At 35.6% G+C, this 21,572-nt stretch overlaps 1 protein-coding gene across 1 annotated transcript in view; it reads right to left on the bottom strand.

Annotated features, from left to right (window-relative positions):
• Positions 1-20,200, bottom strand: part of LOC129226767 (probable Bax inhibitor 1) — a 63,164-nt gene extending 42,964 nt beyond the window's left edge. The window contains exons 1-2 of the mRNA XM_054861397.1: positions 20,197-20,200; positions 18,952-19,078 (exon numbers count right to left, since the gene is read on the bottom strand). Coding sequence (XP_054717372.1) covers positions 18,952-19,078; positions 20,197-20,200 — 131 coding nt within the window. The remainder of the gene's footprint in view (positions 1-18,951; positions 19,079-20,196) is intronic.
• Between the last annotated feature and the right edge of the window lie 1,372 nt (positions 20,201-21,572).

Below are 21,572 nucleotides of genomic sequence, written 5' to 3'. Positions count from 1 at the left end.
AATAAAAGAAAATTTTCAAAAATTCATACTCATATTGAAATATTTTGCTGTAAGTCAAAAACTATTTTTGTTATTATTAGATGATAAAGTTCTTGTTATTAACGTTTTAAATATTAATTGAGATCTACTAATATTCGGCAAAGTATTTGCTTAATATTAAGTTTATTTGTTGTTTTAAATAATTTGTACAGTTATTCAAGTGTATGCGGGGCAAAGTAGATGGGGCAAAGTGAAATAACTCATTTCGTTTACTTGTTCAATGCTTTATAAAATCACTTGCGTATTTATTTATTAATTATTTCATTTACATTCTTTCATTTAATAGCTACCTTATTTATTCATTCATTCATTTTCTTATTCATTCACTATTGAGCAATCACGATTGCTTATTGTTCTCATTTGACTGTCCTTGACGTTACTCTGATTTTATTTTCCTCCCCCTTCCTCTGCAGTACTACCACCCACCGTCCTCTGCAGGCGCGACTCCTCTGGTCCTAAGCACTGTCCCCCAGAAGCTGCTTCTTCTGGTCGGTGACGTCCATGTCCTGCGCACACGCACGCTCATACACATACACACACGCCTACGTACATACACACAGGTTTACACACACACACAACTATGCACACGTAACCTCCCAGGAGGAAGGGTAGGCTTGGGGGGGACAGGAGCCGTTTCTAGAAACAATAACTCCAATGAGTAGGGTTCTATCGCAACTCGTGATTGCGAAACACAGAATTTGAATTCAAAATTTCAGAATTCAAATTATTTATTTTATTCACTCATTTAAGTTTTCTCGTATATTAACTAATTATTGTTTTATTTGCCTATTTTTTCCTTTTCTTTTTATTTATTCACTCATTCCTTTATTTACTCATTCATTCGATCCAAGATATCTGTAATAATCAAAAAATATTTCATGCGAAAAAAATTTCATTTTTCACTTTGCCCCATAGAAAAAAAAGTAAATATTTCGACCTTTATTTGGAGGTGCAAAGTTATAGCCAAAAATTAAAAATAATGTTTCAATGTAAGTTTTATTATAAAATACATTGTTCATACTTTATGAGCCGTAAATTTTAGAACAAAATTCCAATTTGTTCATACTGAAAAAAGTAAGTGATCTTAACCATTTCACTTTGCTCCACATTTCCCTACTTTACCGACTTTTGAAATAATTTCGTTTTTAAACTTACGACTAAAAAGTAAGTTCAGGCATTAGAGAAAAAAAAGTTGGATTGCTCACCTTAATTCTAGTGCTGTTTTATTAGGGAGAAAGCTTTTTTTTCTTTCATTAAACTAGCAAGATTCTGATCACTGTTGCAAGACAAGATAACACTGCACTACTCTGGATTGAAATGTACAGGGAAGAAGAACGGTGCTCGCGGTCTTTTCCCAAGGTCAACCGCCCTGTCTTGGTCTCCTAACGTGGAACTTGAGCCATATAATATGCCTTTCCTTTTGTCACTTCTTATCTAACACCCCACTTTCTTTAGGGGACACACGACCTTGAACAAAAAAGCGGGAACTCTCCGATCTCAGAAAAAGTGCCGGCTAGGGTGGAACACGAAATATGCTGTTTGTTTTGATGAAGCATTACGGAGGAAAGAAACAAATATATTTTGAAATTCACGAGTAATTGACAATTCCATGAGTTTTGAGCATTTTTTGCTTAAAGTTATGACTTTCCATTGCAAATCCTCTAAACGAACAATTGTTTCTCCTGGAAAAATCCAAACAAAGGCACCTGAAGACTGGGGCCCTCTTAGACGTGGCCCTATTGGGAGCAATCCTATTAGGGGGCCCTATTGGGAGCAATTAGCTCACGCCTAAAATCCATCGCTAACTCAATTTTCATGCGTTTTGAGCATTTTCCACTTAAAATGATTATTTTCTATGGCAAATCCTCAAAATAAGCAATCTTTTCTCCTAGGAAAAATCCAAACAAACGCACTCCAAGCCTGGGGCTCCTTTAGACGCAGGGGGCCCTATTGGGAGCAACAAACCCGCGCCTAAAATCCATGACTAACTGTCGATTCCATAAATTTTAAGCATTTTTCACTCAAAATTATGACTTCTTATTGCAAATCCTCTAAATGAACAATTTTTTTCCCCTTGAAAAATCCAAACAAAGGCACCTGAAGCCTGGGGCCCCCCCTTAGACGCGGCCTTATTGGGAGCAATCAGCCCGCGCCTAAAATCCGTTACTGTCAATTTCCATGAGTTTTGAGCATTTTGCACTCAAAATTATGACTTTCCATGGCAAATCCTAAAGCAAAAAAATTTGGTTTTGAGTATAAAACACTTCGCGGCTCGGAGGCCCCCTGCTTTGCTGGAGGCCCCAGCTATCGCATCATGCGCCTATGCGGTGATCCGCCACTGCATGTTAAAAAAAAAGTATCAACAGATTAATCTTTTTAAACATGAGAAGATTAATTTCATGTTTTGGAAATTTGTGTATGCTTAAATATAGTGCTTTCGTTTCTAAATCAATACTATTTTGTTCTTTATACCTTATGGCTATTTTAGTTTTATGGGTAAGGAAAAAACTCGATTTTTAATCACGTCAAAAAGATGTGTTCTAAATTCTTTCACTTAAAACAGAAAACAAAAGCAAATAACGATTTTTTCTCATATTTATTACTGACCCAGGCAACGCCGGGTATTTTTGCTAGTAAAATATATAATGCATTTTGCGCACACTCTAAAAATAAAATCAGTAACCTATTTTGATTACGTATCTATATTTGTGATAAACTGGAAAAGGGCAAGAACAGAAGAATAAACCCGAATGGTTCCAGCAGGGGGACTTTGGTGTCATATTTAAATTCATCAATTTCTCTGTTGGTACTTTTCGGTACACTTTGTTCGTCAAAGAAATTGACTTGACGTGAACGAATTTCGGAACGCAAAGTGTAGGTAAGTTCTGTCAAATTATATCCGAAAATAAAAGCTATCAAGTTTGATACAAGATATGTTTTAAAGTTCTGCATTAAAAAGACAATATGTTGATAATTTTGTCTTGAAAATATTGAGAGAAAAACTGAAGTTTAATATTGTTTAACAAACAATCCCACTTTTGAGAAAGTACTCCCCTTCCCTCCCCCGACGATTTTGTGATTATGAATGAAACTACTATATTATTTCATAAATTTTCAAAAATTCATAACTGTGCATATGTTATGCTGTTAACCATGCTATTTGTCATTAGAAATTCAGAAAAAAAAAAAAAAAATCCACGAATGATTCTAAAATTGCTTGTTTCATTGCTCTTAGATATGAAAGAATTGAAACTGATATGGCATGCAATACTATAGTAAAGAATTATTTTTTAGAAAAAATCACGGAAAAAGGATTCCGAAATTCTCAGAAACGTTTTTGAAAATTGTTTGGAGAATTCCGAAATACTCGGAAACGTTTTCGAAACTTTCATGAACCACAGCTGCACAGAATACTCAGAAACATTTCTGGAAATTACGGAAAGAGGATTCCGAAATACTCAGAAACGTTTCTGAAAATTACAGAAAGAGGATTCCAAAATACTCAGAAACATTTCTGGAAATTATAGAAAGAGGATTCCGAAATACTCAGACACGTTTCTGGACATTACAGAAAGAGGATTCCGAAATACTCAGACACGTTTCCGGACATTACAGAAAGAGAATTCCGAAATACTCAGAAACGTTTTTGAAAATTTCATGAACCGCAGCTGCACGATATACTCAGAAACGTTTCCGAATTTTTTTTACAGTGTACTAATCAGGAAATGTTTTTGTCCCAGCAATTAAGTGAATTGGGAACCCTAAGTGCCAATAGTTAGTACAAAAACTAATTCTATGAATTCAATTATTTGTCTCACAATATTTTATGATTAAAAGGGCCTCGCAAAACTGCATCGCCGACGTTTACTTTTGCTCTCGCGCCGCCACTGCTCTGGAGTCGAAACGGCAATCATCTGAGTGGCGCATGGCTGGAGAAAGCCGCCCAAAGCGTCCAAAAACGCAGCAGTCTGCTGGCAAAGTCTTGGCGTCTGTTTTTTGGGATACAAATGGCGTCATTTTCATTGACTACCTGGAAAAAGGCAAATCCATCAATAGCGATTATTATGTTGACTTGTTGGTACGTTTGAAGGAGGAGATTGTGGCGAAACGACCGCATATGAAAAAGAAAAAAATCCTTTTTCATCAGGATAATGCGCCATGCCACAAGTCCATGAAAACAATGGCAAAAATTAATGAGTTGGGCTTTGATTTGCTTCCCCACCCCCCGTATTCGCCAGATTTAGCCCCTAGCGACTACTGGCTCTTTGCAGATCTGAAAAAAATGCTCAAGGGAAAAAAAATCGGCTCGAATGAGGAGGTCATTGCCGAAACAGAAGCCTATTTTGAGGCAAAGGAGAAATCCTTCTATAAGCATGGAATAGAAATATTGGAAAGGCGCTGGAAAGATTGTGTCACTCTAAAAGGAGATTATATTGACGAATAAAAATGATTTTAAAAAAAAAATGTTGTTTTCATTGTTAGTCTCGGGACTTATTGAACGATGTGTTAATGCTACGTTCTGGTTGAAATTTGGAATATATGTGAATCCATATGTAAACAGGCTTTGGTTCAATTTCGGCGCCAATCGCGCCAAGAGGTGCTGATTTATTTTTATTATCATTATTTTTTAGCGAATAAAAATAGTTTTATTAATGCAACAATAAGAAAGATAAATCGTAATAGATTGTCGTCTGCGTTCAGCTCGTGATTTTAATTGTATGGAAATGATCGGAAATATTATCTCAATGATTTAAAATTTTTAACTGTTGCCATCTTATGTTTGTTAACAAATAAAATATTTGTAATTCATTCAAGCAAGGCTTTTAAAATAACTTTCAATTTTCGCTCTTTGCTTTTGCAATAATTCAGACATTGGGATGGTCGTCAAGTTTTTGCATGTGTAATTTTGTTTTTGTTGGGAATATTGCTTCCTCGTCAAGCATGGGGAGGGATCAGAAAAAAAAAAGAAAAATATAGAAGAAAGTTTCGTAATGGCGACAACATACTAGTTTTCAGATGCCTTGCGAAAAGTTTGAACCATTCTTCAAAGATTGTGTGTGCTATCCAACCAGATTTAGTGCAACAATAAGCAACTCTATTCAAAAGGATTTCAGAAATAAAACTTTCGATAAAATGAACAACTTACTTCAGAGAAAAACTTTTAATGAGAAAAAATGTTAATTCCACAAGCTGTGTCATTAAGCCTAACATTATACGCATTCCACTCCACCCCACTTAAAATTTTTTAACATATTTCTTAAAATGTACGGAATTTTTCTTTTCTGATTTTTACTTTTTTCTAATTTTTACTTTCTTCTATATCTAATATATAGAAAAAAGTATTGGATTCGTGCAAATTTTCGAATTTCGAATTTTGACGGATTCGAACGTTTTGAGGTGTGCTGAGTCCATTTCGACTATTTTTGGGAAATGTCTCTGTGTGTGTGTGTCACGTCTGCGTGTGACCAGTTTTTTGTGGCCGCTCTACAGCAAAAACTGCAGCATGAAATCGAACGAAATTTGGTACACATATGTGCCCCTATGTAAACTTGTGCCCATTGGGTTTTGGCGCGAATTCCTCAAAGGGGGGTGGAGCAATGGGACGTTTTTTGAGTTACGCGTGATTGCTATTCCTCAGGAAGTAACTGGCAGAATCAAACAAAATTTGGTCCATATGTTGCCAGTAATAGGAACAGGTGCTGATTCAATTTTGGTGTCAATAACTCAAACGGGGGTTGAGCTACAGAACGTTTTTTGTCGTCAATTGTGACTGCTGTATCTAAAGAAATAATGAACGGAATGAAAGAAAAATTTATCGGCAAGTAGCCCTTAGTGGGTATAAAAGCTGATTTTATTTTGGTGTCAACAACTAAAAAGGGGGTAGCGCAATCTCCCGCTCTTTTTTTCCAATGTGAATGCCCTATCCCAAGAAGTAATGCTACGTTCTGGTTGAAATTTGGAATATATGTGAATCCATATGTTAACAGGCTTTGGTTCAATTTTGACACCAATAGCTCCAAGGTGTTTTTTTTTTTTTTCTTCTTTTTGCGAATAAAAATAGCTTTATTGATGCAACAATCAGAAAGATAAATCGTAATAGATTGTCGTCTGCGTATTTCTCGTGATTTTAATTGTATGGAAATGATCGGAAATATTATCTCAATGATTTAAAATTTTTAACTGTTGCCATCTTATGTTTGTTAACAAATAAAATTTTTGTAATTAATTCAAGCAAGGCTTTTAAAATAACTTTCAATTTTCTCTCTTTGCTTTGCTCTTGCAATAATTCAGACATTGGGATGGTCGTCAAGTTTTTGCATTTGTAATTTTGTTTTTGTTGGGAATATTGCTTCCTCGTCAAGCATGGGGAGGGATCAGAAAAAAAAGAAAAATGTAGAAGAAAGTTTCGTGATGGCCACAACATACTAGTTTCAGTTGACAAAGGAGACTTAATTAAATGAAAATAACAGTAATAGAATGCTATCTAAATTCAAACAAAACCCTGAAAACAAAGTTTCAAAGATATCAATAAGTTTTGATTTTTACAATGTAACTTTCAAGAAGTCTGCCATTAAACTGACTGTTTGCATTCAGTATTTTCTTGAACCAAAATAAAGTCCAACTATTGAAAATAACAGGAGTGCTTTCACTTTAAAAGAAAAAAATGTTTTTTTCCCCCTTCAACTCAAAGATTAATAAACTACCCATTCCACACCACCTGACCCTACTCTAATTTATCTCTGTGTTATCTTAATGTTTATCTTTAATAGACTGTCCCTTAATTAGAGATAAATACATGAAGGTATCTATTCAAAGGGACTGGGATCACAAAAGATATTCCTTAAATAGATGTGTCCCTTAAAAGAGGTGCTATTATAAAAGTAGTTGTAAATTCCGCCCAGTATTACCAAACATTCATCTTGAAATGTTACAATTCTAAAAGATTTCATTCTGACCAAGGAACCTGGAATCATATTTTAGTGAAAGAATGACAAAAATTGAAATAAATAGCAGTTGAAACAGCATAGTAAAACATAATTCAGGTCGCATAAATTACTTGCCCTCGTGTCCCAATTATCAAAGGGTAGCCGAATTTAGCGAGTTTCGATGAGTTATGGAAGACATCTTTCACACGTTTTCCAAATGGACTTCCTGCCACATGCAGATGGTGAAGTGCCATGGTACCCCCATCTCTTCTCACCAAGTCTTCAAATTTGGCGCTTTTCTTGAAATTTCGGTGAACTTTAAGACCTTATATCTAGATAACGTGGATACGAGGGCAAATGATTTTTAGGTCAAAAAATGTCTCAATATGCTCTTTCGATTGCTACCTATTTAAACGGTTTTCGCCGTAAAATTATTCGTTTGGTTTCCTGGTGAGAAGTAAACGTTCTTTTCCTGCTCACGGGACATGTTACATAATTTTGAAAAAGCGTATACGGCCAGTGGCATTGTTGAAGGAAAGAAACCTCCAGCGCTGAGGGCTAGATTCCGGCTATGTATGGATGTAATGGATATACAGGGTGTCTCAAAAGGTTGTTGACAAACTTGACATGCTGGTGCGTAATATCATGATGAACAAGATTTAAATTGTAATTTATGTTCGCAAACGCAATGCTGGCGCGCTACATGCAGACAAAGCCAGACACTGACGGATGCAGAACATGTCGCATATTTATTACACAAAGACGATTTTACACAACATATTAGTTTTCAAGGAAGGCTTATAGCTCTTATTGAAATTTGCTGCCTTCAGGTACCATGCACGCGTCGCAACGACAACGTACCGACCGTCGTAATAATCTTAGAGCAGGAATTAAAATGGAGGGAGCAAGTACAATCATTGGCTTAGCAAAAGCTAACGCTAGGAACCCAAGTCACGTGACTCAACATCGACGAATGGTTGGCACAATTTGTGCAAAACAAGCGAAAGAAACCTGATTTCTTCCAACGCTTTGCTTTAAAATCTATGACGTGACTTGTGGCTTCACGAATGAAAGTCTTCACTCCCTCCATTTTATCTCTTCGCAATGGTAATAACGATCCATTCTGAGAAGATTTCACCGATCGCTGCGTTGTCGTTGCGACGCGATTATGAGAGCTGGCTGGACAAATTTTAACAACCGTTTTAAGTTTACCTTAAAAACTGAAGTTTTGTGTGAAACCGTCTTTGTGTAATAAATATTTGACATGTTGTGCATCCGTCAGTGTCTAACTTTGTGTGCTTGTAGCGTGCCCGCATTTCGTTAGTGAACACATGTTCCTGTGTAAATCTTGCTCATCACGATATGACACACCAACATGTTAAGTTTGTCAACAGCATTTTGAGACACCCTGTATACGGTGACGCCAACTTTTTAGGTATAAAGGGAACTACTGCGATTAGGAGCATTCCCGAACCAAAGTTTTTGCGAAGGAGGAAATTCTCAATTTCCGGATGGAACTCTAAATTTGACGAATAGAACTCCAAATTTCGTCGAATGATGATAATTTTGCCACATAGAACTCCAAGTTTTTACGAATAATGATAATTTCCAACGATACCGAACCGTCAGGCGAAATTTTCCGAATAAGGAAATTTTTGAAGGTCACAGTGATCTCCCGTGACCTCCCATTGGGGCGCCCCCGACTGCGGTTTCCTCGTCCTCACAGTTATATATTCCTAAAATAGCGAAATATTAACTCTGCCCAACAAAATTTTAGTTGAAGTATACTTCAAACCCGGAAAAAATGTCACATTGCTTGACAAATATTCCGTTAAAATATGCTTCGAGCAGAGAAACGAAAAAGTAGATAAAAAAAACTTGCCGCTTGAAATGCTTTGTGAGGTTAAGTATTTTACGACACACCTTGAAAGCAACCGAATCCCGGTTAAGAAAACAAGCTACAATGAATTTTCTTCAGTGAAATGAAAGCCGACGTGATGGCTTTATTCCGTATTGTCTTGTAAAACTTAACGCAGTTTAAGTTATTAACCCGATAGCTTTCTCTTTTGTTTTCCATACAATTCTCAGTATTCTCTGTCTAACCGAGAATAACCTTTTGCCTGTCTGTCTCTTTAATTAACAATTCGCTCCAATGAAATTCTTTTTATGTAAAAAACTTTTTATCGGTTTGTACCAAAAAAACATTTTTTTTTTGTATTTCTAAGTATAAATGTTCAATTAAAGTATTCAACGAAGACTTTTTCAAACTACGATTTCTATGAGATTATCACCTAAGCTTTTATCCTAAATTTACGAGTTCAACTGCACCAATACTGTGGACTCTCCATTAGACTGGTTCAAAATACATGTAAAAAAAAGTTACTCCTAGATAACAGGTAACACCTCAATATTTTTAGACTTGTGAAAGGATTTTAGCTTCCTATTTTATCTGAATGACGATGCTCAACTCCCTCCCCCAAACTTCATACCTATAGGGAGGGTGGAGGGTTGAAACATACATTGAACTGAAAAAATAATGCTACACATTATACACGAGCAATATCCATATACATTGCAATAAAATAATTATTAACAAAAAAAAATGTATGTATGCGTGTGTGTGTAGGATATGGAAGCAATCTGGAGACTGTTTTCGCTAGAGGAGCAGCATCGGGAGGGGCCGATTGACGGTGGTGCTGCAGTGGGAGGCGGGGGAAAAATCAAAAGACATCATCCAACAGTCAAATGAAAACAATAAGCAATGTGATTGCTCAATAAAATAATAATAAGCTAATCACATGTTTGGCACATGGATGTCTTATACCCAATGCAGGCGGCCAAATCGACGTCAAAAGTTGTTTATATAATGGTATAGTAATAATTCTATTGTTTCAATTTCTCGCCAAGTCTTGAAATTTGGTGCTGTTCTTAAAATTCCGGCGAACTTTTAGACATTATGTCTCGATAACGGAGACACGAGGGCAAATAACTTTTGCGCCCCCCCAAAAAGTCTCAATACGTTCTTTCGATTGCTAGTTATTTAAATTTTTTCATCATTGTAGTTTCGTGCTGTTCCCTGGTTAGATGTGATACTAAGACCATACACTTGGAGTTGCACAAAAAAAATTCATTTCAAACAACTGAGGTGGTGTTACGAGACGTTCAGGTTCGGATAAGTAAGAGAGAGGTTTTTTTTCTTCTTTTTTTTTGAAAAACTTGAATGTTAATTTCCTGCAAGCTGAGTGTGTCAAAACGCAAGAGCTTACCTCCGAAGGTATCACAGTTGTCTTGCATATATTTCCAAGCTCTCTCGATGAGGTCACCGCTGCGGTTTGGCGTGGGACACTGCGTCACTTGCAGCACCAAGCAGTTCATGTTCTGCCGGAGCTTCCTGAAATTATGAAAGGAGGAAAGTGTGGTTTCTCGTATTATAATACAATGGCAATTAAACAAGACTGGAGCAGTTAAACAAATTATACCTTTGAAAATTTAAACCATCTGGAATTAAAACCATGCAATGGCATATTGAAGGTAAACTAAATCGCGACAATCAGTTGTTAAATGTTTGTTAAATTTAAATCGATAAAAAATTATCAGCAATATGGACAGCAGTATCTCGTTTTCATTTGTGGGCATCCCCAAGGTTGGTATTACAATGAAACACTGCTGTAGATTCACTACTTGTTTTAATCAATTATTCAACCACTCATTATATCATTTATTTGTTCATTCTTTCTCTCATTCATTTTTTCACTATTTCGTTTAAGGAAAAATATTTTTCTTAGTTAAATAGAAAATGTTTCTTTTCAAAATATTTTAACTATAACTTTTCCACATGAAAAGAACAGAAGGATAACTTTAAATTTTTTTAAGCACTTTTATTATACTTGACTTGATTGTCACTGAAAAATCTGAGGCCTGCTTTTGTTTATATATATCAACAGCTAGATCACTTAGCGATTTCATGATTTCATTAAATGATTTGCTTAATCTTAAGGTACAACTTAACGCTAAAAAATTCAATTCCAAAATAAAATTATTGTTTCAGTTAGGATGGAAAACAGCAAATTTCACGAAAATTCCCCATTAAATGTTTAAATATAAAACCCATTATTACAAATTTTATTGCCTTACAACAGCAACATTAATAGTAATCATAATAAAAATTTTGAATCAAGCCTTCTCTGGAGCAAGCATGAAATGTATCCACTATCATTGCTTTCTTAGGAATTTTATCCTCATCTATGCCAATAATCGAAAACGGGGTAAGTAAAGACACGTAAACACACGTAAATAGGATTTTTATCATGAGTAACTTGTATGTTGTGAAATAAGAATTAGTTTAATATTTAAACGGTTCTAATTAAATTAGCACACAAACAAATCCTAGAAGGAACAAGGATTAATTTTTATGGCCAAATGCTTAAAGTTTTTTTCCCTTTTAGTATGAAGCATTTGTATGAAAAAAAAGAGGTGAATTTCGTGATAGTAACATTATTGTATTTCTGAAATACATTTACACTAAAAAAAAAAAAAAAAAAAAAAACTAAGCACTTTTCACAATGTACTTAAAAGGGCAAAATAACTTTTCTGGGTCAGAAAGGACAATATTTAACCACTCCTGTAGTTTTCAATTATTCCAAGAAAATGACTCTACAAACGAGGAAAGTGCGGCTCAAGTCATTTCTAATCAAACGTTCCCAGAAAAATATGAATATTTCAGCACTCAAATTTAGGAGAAAAAGTTAGATAATAAGAAATTCCCTACTGACTGGAGCCGCACTTTTCTCGTTTGTGGAGTCATTTTCTTGGAATAATTGAAAACTACAGGAATACTTAAATATCGTCCTTTCTGATCCAGAAAAGAACATATTGTTTTAGCTATCTGTACAATAGTGTTCAAAATAAGCTTAGTTTTTTCTTAAGAAAAATGTGTGATTTATCATTACTATTTTACTTTGTCTCACTTCTTCTTACAAACCCTTTTAGTTTCAGAGCCGCTGAGAGCGTATGGCAGCCTAGTCAAACACTAGGGTCTTCGTCTTTGAGAAGATCTGGCTTAGAATTGGGATAGTGTAGGCTGTCGAAGGTAAGGTTTTGGAGGGGGCCCGGCGATGAAACTAACGTGGGGCCCACCTTGGTTCTCAGCGGCCGTTTAGCTTAAACTCGAACACGGAATATAAAATAACAATTTGCTAATTTTTCCTTTCGTTATACGAAAGCTTAAAATCAGAATGTAGATAAAAATAAGTTTCTTTTTTTTGTTTCCAATTTTAACATCTGATCAAAAAAATAAATGAATAAATAAATAAAATAAATGAATAAAAAATAATCGTTAAAAAAAAGAAAGAAAGAAGAGGAAAACCATTAATAAAAAAAAGGTACTTTTTCTTTTCGTAGAGTTTTCTGCAAAATCCAATCTCTTTCTCATCACTTCTTCCATTCCGAAACCGAAACTCGAAAGCGAAAACAAACAAAAATCGAAACCTCAACTTTTCCCCAAACGGCAGGACATCGCCCACCCCCGAACACGCATCCTCTCACGCATGCGTGCGCAAATCGTCCAGCAAATTGCTGCAAATTCTGGGCATTACCGTTCCCGCGGAATTCGCGCCGGGTACCAAATTACACACCCGAGCTGCAGAAGATGGTCTGTGTCATCATTACCATCACCTAGTTATCGGAAGATTAATACTGAAATACATAACTTCCCGGGCAATTTTTCTTAGCCCAGGAACACATCTCTTTCTTTGTTTTCCATGTCTGTTCCGCAAACCTCGGGCGGTGTAGGAAACATACTACAAACGACCCCAGGAAATTGCTGTTTAACCGATCGGCTCTGATGGGTGTAAGTACAAGCGAAAATTGCCACAAAGGATATCTTCGGAATTTCAGCGCCTTGGGAATTGGCGAGTTCACTCGTAGATGTCTATTTATATGTGATTTATTGTGTGGTTTGGTAAGCAAAGATTCAGAAGATTTTTTCCTCCATAAAAGAACTCGTTCCAGAAGTGAACGAGTACAGTGAAACCTGTGTATAACGATACTATCTATAACAATAAACCTTTCTATAGCGATGTTTTCCTTGGTCCCAGCAAAATTTTAGCATAAATCATTAAACTGTCTATAACGATAACCTGTCTATAACAGTATTTTTCTTGGTCCCAGCAAAATGTCAGCACAAATTATTAAATTGTCTATAACTATAACCTGTCTATAACAGTATTTTTCTTGGTCTTAGCACAATGTCAGCATAAATCATTAAGCTGTCTATAAAGATAACCTGTCTATAACAATATTTTTCTTGGTCCCAGTAAAGTGTCAGCAAAAATCATTAAACTGCCTATAACGATAACCTGTAACCTGTCTATAACAATATTTTTCTTGGTCCCAGCAAAATGTCAGCATAAATCATTAAACTGTCTACAACTATAACCTGTCTATAACAATATTTTTCTTGGTCTTAGCAAAATGTCAGCATAAATCATTAAACTGTCTACAATTATAACTTGTCTATAACAATATTTTTCTTGGTCTTAGCAAAATTTCAGCATAAATCATTAAGCTGTCCATAAAGATAACCTGTCTATAACAATATTTTTCTTGGTCCCAGCAAAGTGTCAGCATAAATCATTAAAATGTATATAACGATAACCTGTCTATAACACTATTTTTTAGGTTCCAACAGTATCGTTGTAGACAGGTTTTTACTGTATATTGATGTCTACCAGGGCTTGGTTTCTAACAAAATAATGGTAGAATCCTATAGTATTCAGAACTTATTATTGTCAGGCAATTATATTATGTAAATAGCCTGAATTCCACCAATAATGAAAAAATGCACATGAAAAGAGAGGGAGCTGAGCTCCTGTATATAAGTGTATTCAAAACGTTTTATATATTTCACACCCAAAATATTTAATTTTTTTGCTTTAGAAATATTTGTACAGAAGAGCAGAAAAGAGCAAAATACATTCTTTCATTGGAAACATAAAAGGAAAAACGTGGAGTAGAGCGTAGAACGATCAAAAAAAAAAAAAAAAAAAAAAAAAAAATTAACACGCGGTACAAATTAGTGAAAAACTTACACACTTCATTATGCAGTGTGTGTAAAGAAGGCGACAAAACAAACAAAAATCGATTTGATCAATTTAATGAGAAAAGCCGCCAAAAACAAACTTAGACGCTTCTTTTTGGCAAATTTCATCAGAAGTTAAGGGGTCAATGTGCCCTTTCCTCCTTTTTCAGATATCTCACTTGCTGAGATATAAAACGCATACTATAAGTTTAAAAAATAGAATACAAGAGGAAAAAAACTTAATTCTATTTTTAGTTTCTAATTTTTATAATTCTTGCAAAAGAATCAACAATATAATATTTTGTTTTCTTTTAAATGAGATAATTAAGAAAAAAAACAAGCTCAGGCTGGTGAGAAAATATTGTGCTTATTGATAAAAGAAGACACGTCCGCATTTAAAACTTCAAAAGCAGTTGTAACACAGCCCTAGAGGAAAAGATGTTTATCTTTCTGTTACGTCCGTACCCGCGCGTACATTCACTCTTTAAAATACCTTTTTCAAAACCTCAGCAATACGCATAGGATGCATTAATCTAAGAGAGGAAAAAAACAACCTATTAAATATGTGTATAAAAATAAAAATGGGTTTTCTTGGAATGTCCAACGAACCGCAATCAGCCTCGTAAGTGTATGATGTATTTCTGGAGGAATAATGGAACACGTTCGTCTTCGTTTTCTAGCTTTTGTGTCATTGTTTTAATTCCTCGTTCGACGGATCGCAGCTGTTATAATCACCAGAATTTCCTAACAATAAAAAACAGCAGGACTGAGAAGTAGTAGATTGACCCTCAATTTTGATCAATGACTAAGTTAATTTCGCGAAAGTGCAAACGCGGCGCTGTTGTAAGCACTTAATGACAGTCTTTTTTCTAAATTTATTTATGGGTGTGAGCATCTTTACTTCTAATAAAGCTGAAAATCAGTGTCTCTGGATTTCTGGATCTCTGTTACGCGCATAGCATCTAGACCGTTCGGCCGATTTTCATGAAATTTGGCACAAAATTAGTTCGTAGCATCAGGGTGAGCACCTCGAAGCGGTTTTTCAAACATTTGAGTTTTATTTGAACAAGTTTTGAAACAATCACGACGAAAAATAAAAAACTTGATGAAGATGAAATTTAAAAATTACCATTAAAAGTCCAAGAGTCTTGTGCATTACCTAAAACTATTTTTTTACCACATTATTGCAATCTTTTTCGGTAAAAAGAAAATTTGTTTATTTTTTTGTGCGTATATGGTTGCTATTCTAAAACCGACGCCAAGAGAAATTTTCATTTAAAATTGATTTTTATTTAAAAAACGCAAAAATTTTCTACGATATTGTCTCAATCCGTTCTTGACTGAAAATCACGTCGTATGCAACAAAGATTGCGATGTTATTTGCTGTTGATTTTGATTAATTATAAAGGTTTATATATATATATATATATATATATATATATATATATATATATATATATATATATATATATATATATATATATATATATATATATATATATATTTTTTTTTTTTTTTTTTTTTTTTTTTTTGGCGCCTTAAGAATGTGTTTTGCTCATTATCCGGCTTTTCGTTTATCCGAATTGCCTTTGGTTCCAGTTAGTCCGGATAAACGAGGTTGTACTGTACAAGATGATTCAAAAAGAATATTGGGGTTTCATATGGCTACCGATTCGGGAATATTGGACCTACAGCCCTCGGTTGGAGCTTGAATGAAAGAGCGAATCGTGAAGTTCCATTGACTATCGCTAGATGTCTCTGCGCGTTGTAATATATAAGTTCCATTTATTATTTATTATTCAGTTAGTCAAAACGGCGATCAAGGAGGAGGTGATTTAAAACAGTATGATAGGCTTCCTAGGTCACCAGACCTAACACCATGTGATTTTTTCCTGTTGTGTTGCTAATTTTAACGAACTAAAAAAAAAATCGGATCACTGCACGAGTTGCTTCTGTGCCTGCGTACATGCTACAACGGGTGCGGCAGGAATTTGAGTACAGGTGTGATATCGTTCAGGTGTTCAAAGGAGGGATCATAGAACATCTTGAAAATGATTTAAGCTTTTTTAAATTCGTTTTTGTAATATTTTCACTCTCAGAAACATACATGTTTGAAAGCTCACCATTCTTTTAGCATCGTCATGTAATTATCGGGTCAACGAATGATTGGTAAACTAATTTAGGATTTAGATGAATCTAGTTCATAGGTGGCTCGTACGGGGGAGCAAGGGGACCAACTTCCTCCTCACTTCCAAAAGCGAAAGAGCCTTGCCCCCTCACTTTTCAGTTAAAAATTAACAATCGATTGAAAAATAATTTTTTATAGGATGGAATTATTCACTTCAAGAAAGCAAAGACTAAAATTTCCAAACAAGTGGATTTTTCGCATGTCCTAAGAATGGAACTTGGGCATGGGAAGGGAAAGTCTACGGTGGCCATCCGTTCCGATTTTTGATGCCATATTCCACATTTTTAGAAGTTATTTAACTAGTACTATTCAATACCAGTAACATACCCCAATTTTACCAAAGAAAAAAATCAACTTTAGGGGCCATACCCACGAACTCCCTCACTTCTTTTGACTCCCCACTTTTTTGTTGCACCAACCGCCTATGATCTAGTCATTAGTTTAAAACGAAAACAAGTTTCAGCAAGAACCGTTGCTTTACTCAGTATCGTGCTCGGAGTTTAACCCTTATAGTAATCCTAATATAGTACTCATAATCATTTAATGACTGCTACGTGCCCGTCCAGGAGAACATTTTGGTTTCACTAGTGCCATGAATGTCAGCGAGAAAAATTTGACACTGAACTCAAGGTTGTGAATATTCGAATTTCGGATGGCACATTTTTCTCTTACATGACAGATATATCTTTAAAAAAGAAAATAAATAAATATCTAGTTACTTTTTCGCAACTGTAGTTTTTAAAATTCAGCTTCATTAAGAATGGGATTTTGGATTCAAGAAGCGAAAATTGCCTCCTTCTGGTTTTAAAAATATAATTCATTCATCCATGAGAGCACGATTTTTGTTTTTTCATGCAATGTGTATTGAGTATTTTCCCTTCGCAACCCCCCCCCCCCTCCCTCTCCTCCATCTCTTCCTGGAACATTTTGAGCTATTATTATACATTTTGCATAAACTTATTTAGAGCAAAAAACCTCGTGTCAATTACTACTCCCCCCCCCCCCGCAGTGACCTTTTATAAACTATCGCATCGACTGCGAAGTCCTCAATTAGAATCAATCTCTTCACACACTTTTGTTTTGTTTTGTTTATTTCTAACTGTTGATCAAAAATACCTGAAACTGTTGTTTTAATTCCATGCATTATTTTTTTGTTTCAATGGATTCAAAAACGGACTACAATTGAAGGTTAGTGGGACAGTACGTGTGAAAAACATCTCCGTCGGGAAACCTGTACAAGTGGCGTAGGCGAGATTGCTGATTGCCTCCAGGTAAGAAACCGAGTGCTATCAATGAGGAGCGGCAAGTGGTTTTCTTTCCTTTGACACTCGAAATCGCCCACCTGGACGGTTGCTTTGAGAAATCCGCCAAGGCTTTCTGGGGCGATCTTTAACTTCCCTGGCAGATGACGTTTTGGTCGGAATCGAATCATTTTCATTCAAAATTCGGGCAATAGGTAAATGCATTTGTGGTTTGCTGTTTTTCAGAAAGCAATGCTACGTTATACAAAACTGGAGCAGCTGTTATTTTAGAATCTTCTTGACCAATCAAGACTAATTCAACTAGTGCTGTTTCATTTCGTTTTTATCTTGCCTTATGGGATGGGAAGCTTTTTTGAAGTACGGATGCAAGATGTTAGTAAAGGAAAGTATGTTAAAGTCGGCAGCGATGCAGGATTGAGGGGCATACTCGACTCGATTGTGTTTGATTCGATCGAATTCTGCCTACCAGAAGCATAGCGTGAAACTTCCTCCTGGGTGGGGGAAAAATAATTCTGGTTCCGCTATTGGTTGATACAAATGATCGCATTCGATTCGATCAAATTCTGTTAGAGATAAATATGAATATGCCCCTTTATCCGCTCATCTCGATATTCTTCGCCCGGTTCTTAAGCTACTACGCGGAAAGGGACCTGAAGCTGGGAATGTGAACAGAAATTTTGGGGCCCGTCACAAATGATTTTCAAAGGTTCCCCTCCATATTTCTTACCCCTACGTCCCTACATATATTTAACCCTTCATTTTAAAAATCTCAAACCCCCTTCAGGCTCAAGTCTGGGCCAACAGGTGCCCCCCCCCCTCCCTGTGCACGCCCCTGACCTGAAGGTGGGAAGAGAAAAGCTGACACTATGCAACTCACACAATTTTTTGTATAGAACATTTTTCTCTAGCATTTGGTTTTTTGATGAGCAAAAAACAAGCCAACCGCTGCAAACCCAATAAAATTAATTAAATACCTCCTGGAACGACCCGATTCCAGGTGCGGTTTTCAAAGCGTTTGAGATGAAAATGGAAGTTGCATCAAAATGTACTTCACCCAGTTAAGTTAACCAACCATTAAATACCATCAAAAGATCTATTAAAATTTGAATCAACTAAATAAACTACGCCTTTAAAAACGATTAAAATGGAAAATAATCCATCAAATATTAAGTTATTTAAAAAAAAACAGTAAAAGTCTCTCGTCAAATTCAAACATGAGTAGCAAACACTGCAGTGAAGTGAACGACACTTTTCCGTTTCCACCAAATTAGAAGATAAACAAATCGCCAAGTAATTTTACACTCTTACCAGGATCTAGTAACTAACACACCATTAGATTTAACGTTCGTCGGAACATTAACATATTCGTGCAATTAAAAGATCTCTAACTAATTAAAAGGAAAGGAGGCTTCTGTGCGTAGAGCAGCGCGTGGGGATGAGGATAAATGAGTCATTTACCTGCACTGGAATTCGAGTTCGCGGGTAGACTGCGCATTGCTCTGCTTGTCGAGCTGTTCCACCAAGTTCTGGCGACATCTTCTTTGCTTGATGACGTCACACTCCTCTAGACACGACGCGGGATAACCTGGAGAAGAGCAAACAGACATACTGTTTAATAACTGTGGTTTAGTTATTTGATGTTTTGGTTCAATACAGGGGTGTTCACCTAGAAGGGGTCATGGCAAAGACTAGACATTAATTTTAAAAGTGGGAAAAATAATCCATGAAATAATAATAACAGTAATTTTGTCAGAGTGAAGAGGAAAAAAAATTAACAAGAAATCACTGAAACAAAAGAACAGCAATAAGTACAAAATATAAAGTAAAAGATGAGGATAACAATAAATATAGAAGCAGAAAACACGTTATTAAAGCGAAGTTTAAAACAAACTTCCCACATACTTATTGACTAGAAAATGCGCTTTTCCATTCGTTAGACATATTCGTTTACCTTGTTACAGCACCACTTTTTATTTAACTTTACCCCTCCCCTCGTCAGGGTTACGTACTCAATTTCAGAAAGAAAATGAAGGAGTTTTGGAGGAGTTTGGTAGGGTCATTCCATATAAAATCAACAAATGGGTCCTGCGGCACTATTTTTGATTTTGATGAAATTTGGTTGGTAATATGTACCAACATCATGACCCCCCTTTAAAATGGTAGGTCTGTATCCGCCCCTGGATCGCGATCCCTATGACCCTAACCTTGTATCCGTTCCTGAATGCGTTTAGAACACCTGCAGCAAATCCCAAGCTTTAAAAGTCTCTCCGGGGAAAATATTCGATTTTGAGTTGTGTTTTTCTTGTACTGGAGGTTTGGGTGCATTTCTCAAACCATATTTATTTGCTTATTAAAACTAATAAATTGTTTTCACAAGGAAAAATAATTAGAATCAGATGCGGTACTATCAATTATCTAAATGAAGAGAGAGAGAAAGGAGAAAGAGATAGAGAGAAGAGACAAGGAAAGAAGTCTTAGTTATTTGTTCGTCTAATGTAATCTTTCATCAGCACTATTCTAAAGAAAACGTCACAGACATGATAATGCGAGGAAAAAGGCAATTCCTTCAAAATACGAAGGTGAAACGAAAAGAACCTTCACATCAATAATTGACCACGAAACCACTTATACAAATTAATTACGAAAATCTGCGGATATGCTCTGCCCTGAATTTGAATGACGAGCGAGATAGTGCTTCATTACCCATTCTGATGCAATCAAATCGTGTCATTCACATTTGGCCAATCAGATTGAAACAAGTTCTCCGTGACGTATTCGTGAATGACGGGGAAACTTTCGACGTCGCGTCGTTTCTATTTCAGGGAAAATCTAAATTAAACCAAAGAAAGAAAGATAATTCCTTTTCATCTTTCACCCTAACATTTAATATGCAGCTGTGTAGAACTATTAACAAAATAAAGGTTGCAATGCTTTGTTTGCGATTTTCGAATGAACGTTGCAGATATTTTGGGTTGCTTTTTCTGAGCGAATACGAACTGCTTCTCAGTTGACAAAAGTTGATGTTTCTCTGATTTTTCAGATTTCCATGGCGACGATTGTTCTTAATATTTATTTAAAGAGCGGAATTTTCGTCGCCATAGTTGCAAATAGTTTGCGGGTTGAATTTTTTCATATTTTTTTATGGCATGACTCAAGTAGGCTTAACATTAAAAAAGGTTTTTTGTGCAAAAGGGAGGTTTTTTAGGAAATGTTTTTTCCCTAACAGATGAACTTAAACAGCAAAACGACATCTAAATACAAAATTTTCAGACCACAAATAATCCATAAATCATGAGAACAAGTATGACACTCTTTTTTTTACTTCCTTTTACAAAAAAGGAAGTATTGTATTCGCAAAAAAATTCTCACTCAAAAAATCGACCTTAATTTCCATTTTGTTCACCCCGAATGAATGTTGAGTTTTTTTTCCGATTTGACCACACGTGGATAAGTGCATAAGAACGTATAGAGACGCGAAATATCCATTTTGACGATTCCCGAGTTAGTTACAAAGAGTTTTCTTGTGACGTCTGTATGTACGTATGTATGTGGGTATGTGCATATGTATGTCGCATAACTCAATAACAGTATGTGTTAGAAAGTTGAAATTTGGTACGTAGACTCCTAGTGGGGTCTAGTTGTGCACCTCCCCTTTTGGTTGCATTCGGGTGTTTCTAAGAGGGGTCTTCTGTCCCTTTTTGGGGGGAAATCATTGTTAATTTCGATGTAAACTCAAGTGGTGTTACAATTTGGCGAACACTTGGCGATATATCGCCAGTCTTTTGGTCGCTAAGTTTTGTCGCCAAGTTGGCGACAAATTTGGCATTTTTTTAAAATTTTTTTTAAATCAGGTTTCAATTTGGCCACTGTTGGTGATATTTAGAGAGAAAACTATTGAATCACATTAAAATTACCAATAATGGGAAACCAATAATGGGAGTAAAAGGAAGTCATGTGAGGCACACATCAGCTCGGTTTTTTTTTTTAAATTTGTGGAGTGGAAGAGCATTTAAACATTATATATTTGTTGAAGAGAATGTTATCAATTCTGATAGTATATATATTTACAAGGATATTGT

This window comes from Uloborus diversus, chromosome 7, assembly GCF_026930045.1.
Source record: "Uloborus diversus isolate 005 chromosome 7, Udiv.v.3.1, whole genome shotgun sequence".
Classification (NCBI taxonomy): domain Eukaryota; kingdom Metazoa; phylum Arthropoda; class Arachnida; order Araneae; family Uloboridae; genus Uloborus; species Uloborus diversus.
Note: the sequence above shows the minus strand (reverse complement) of the source record. Positions and strands in the feature narration are given on the sequence as shown.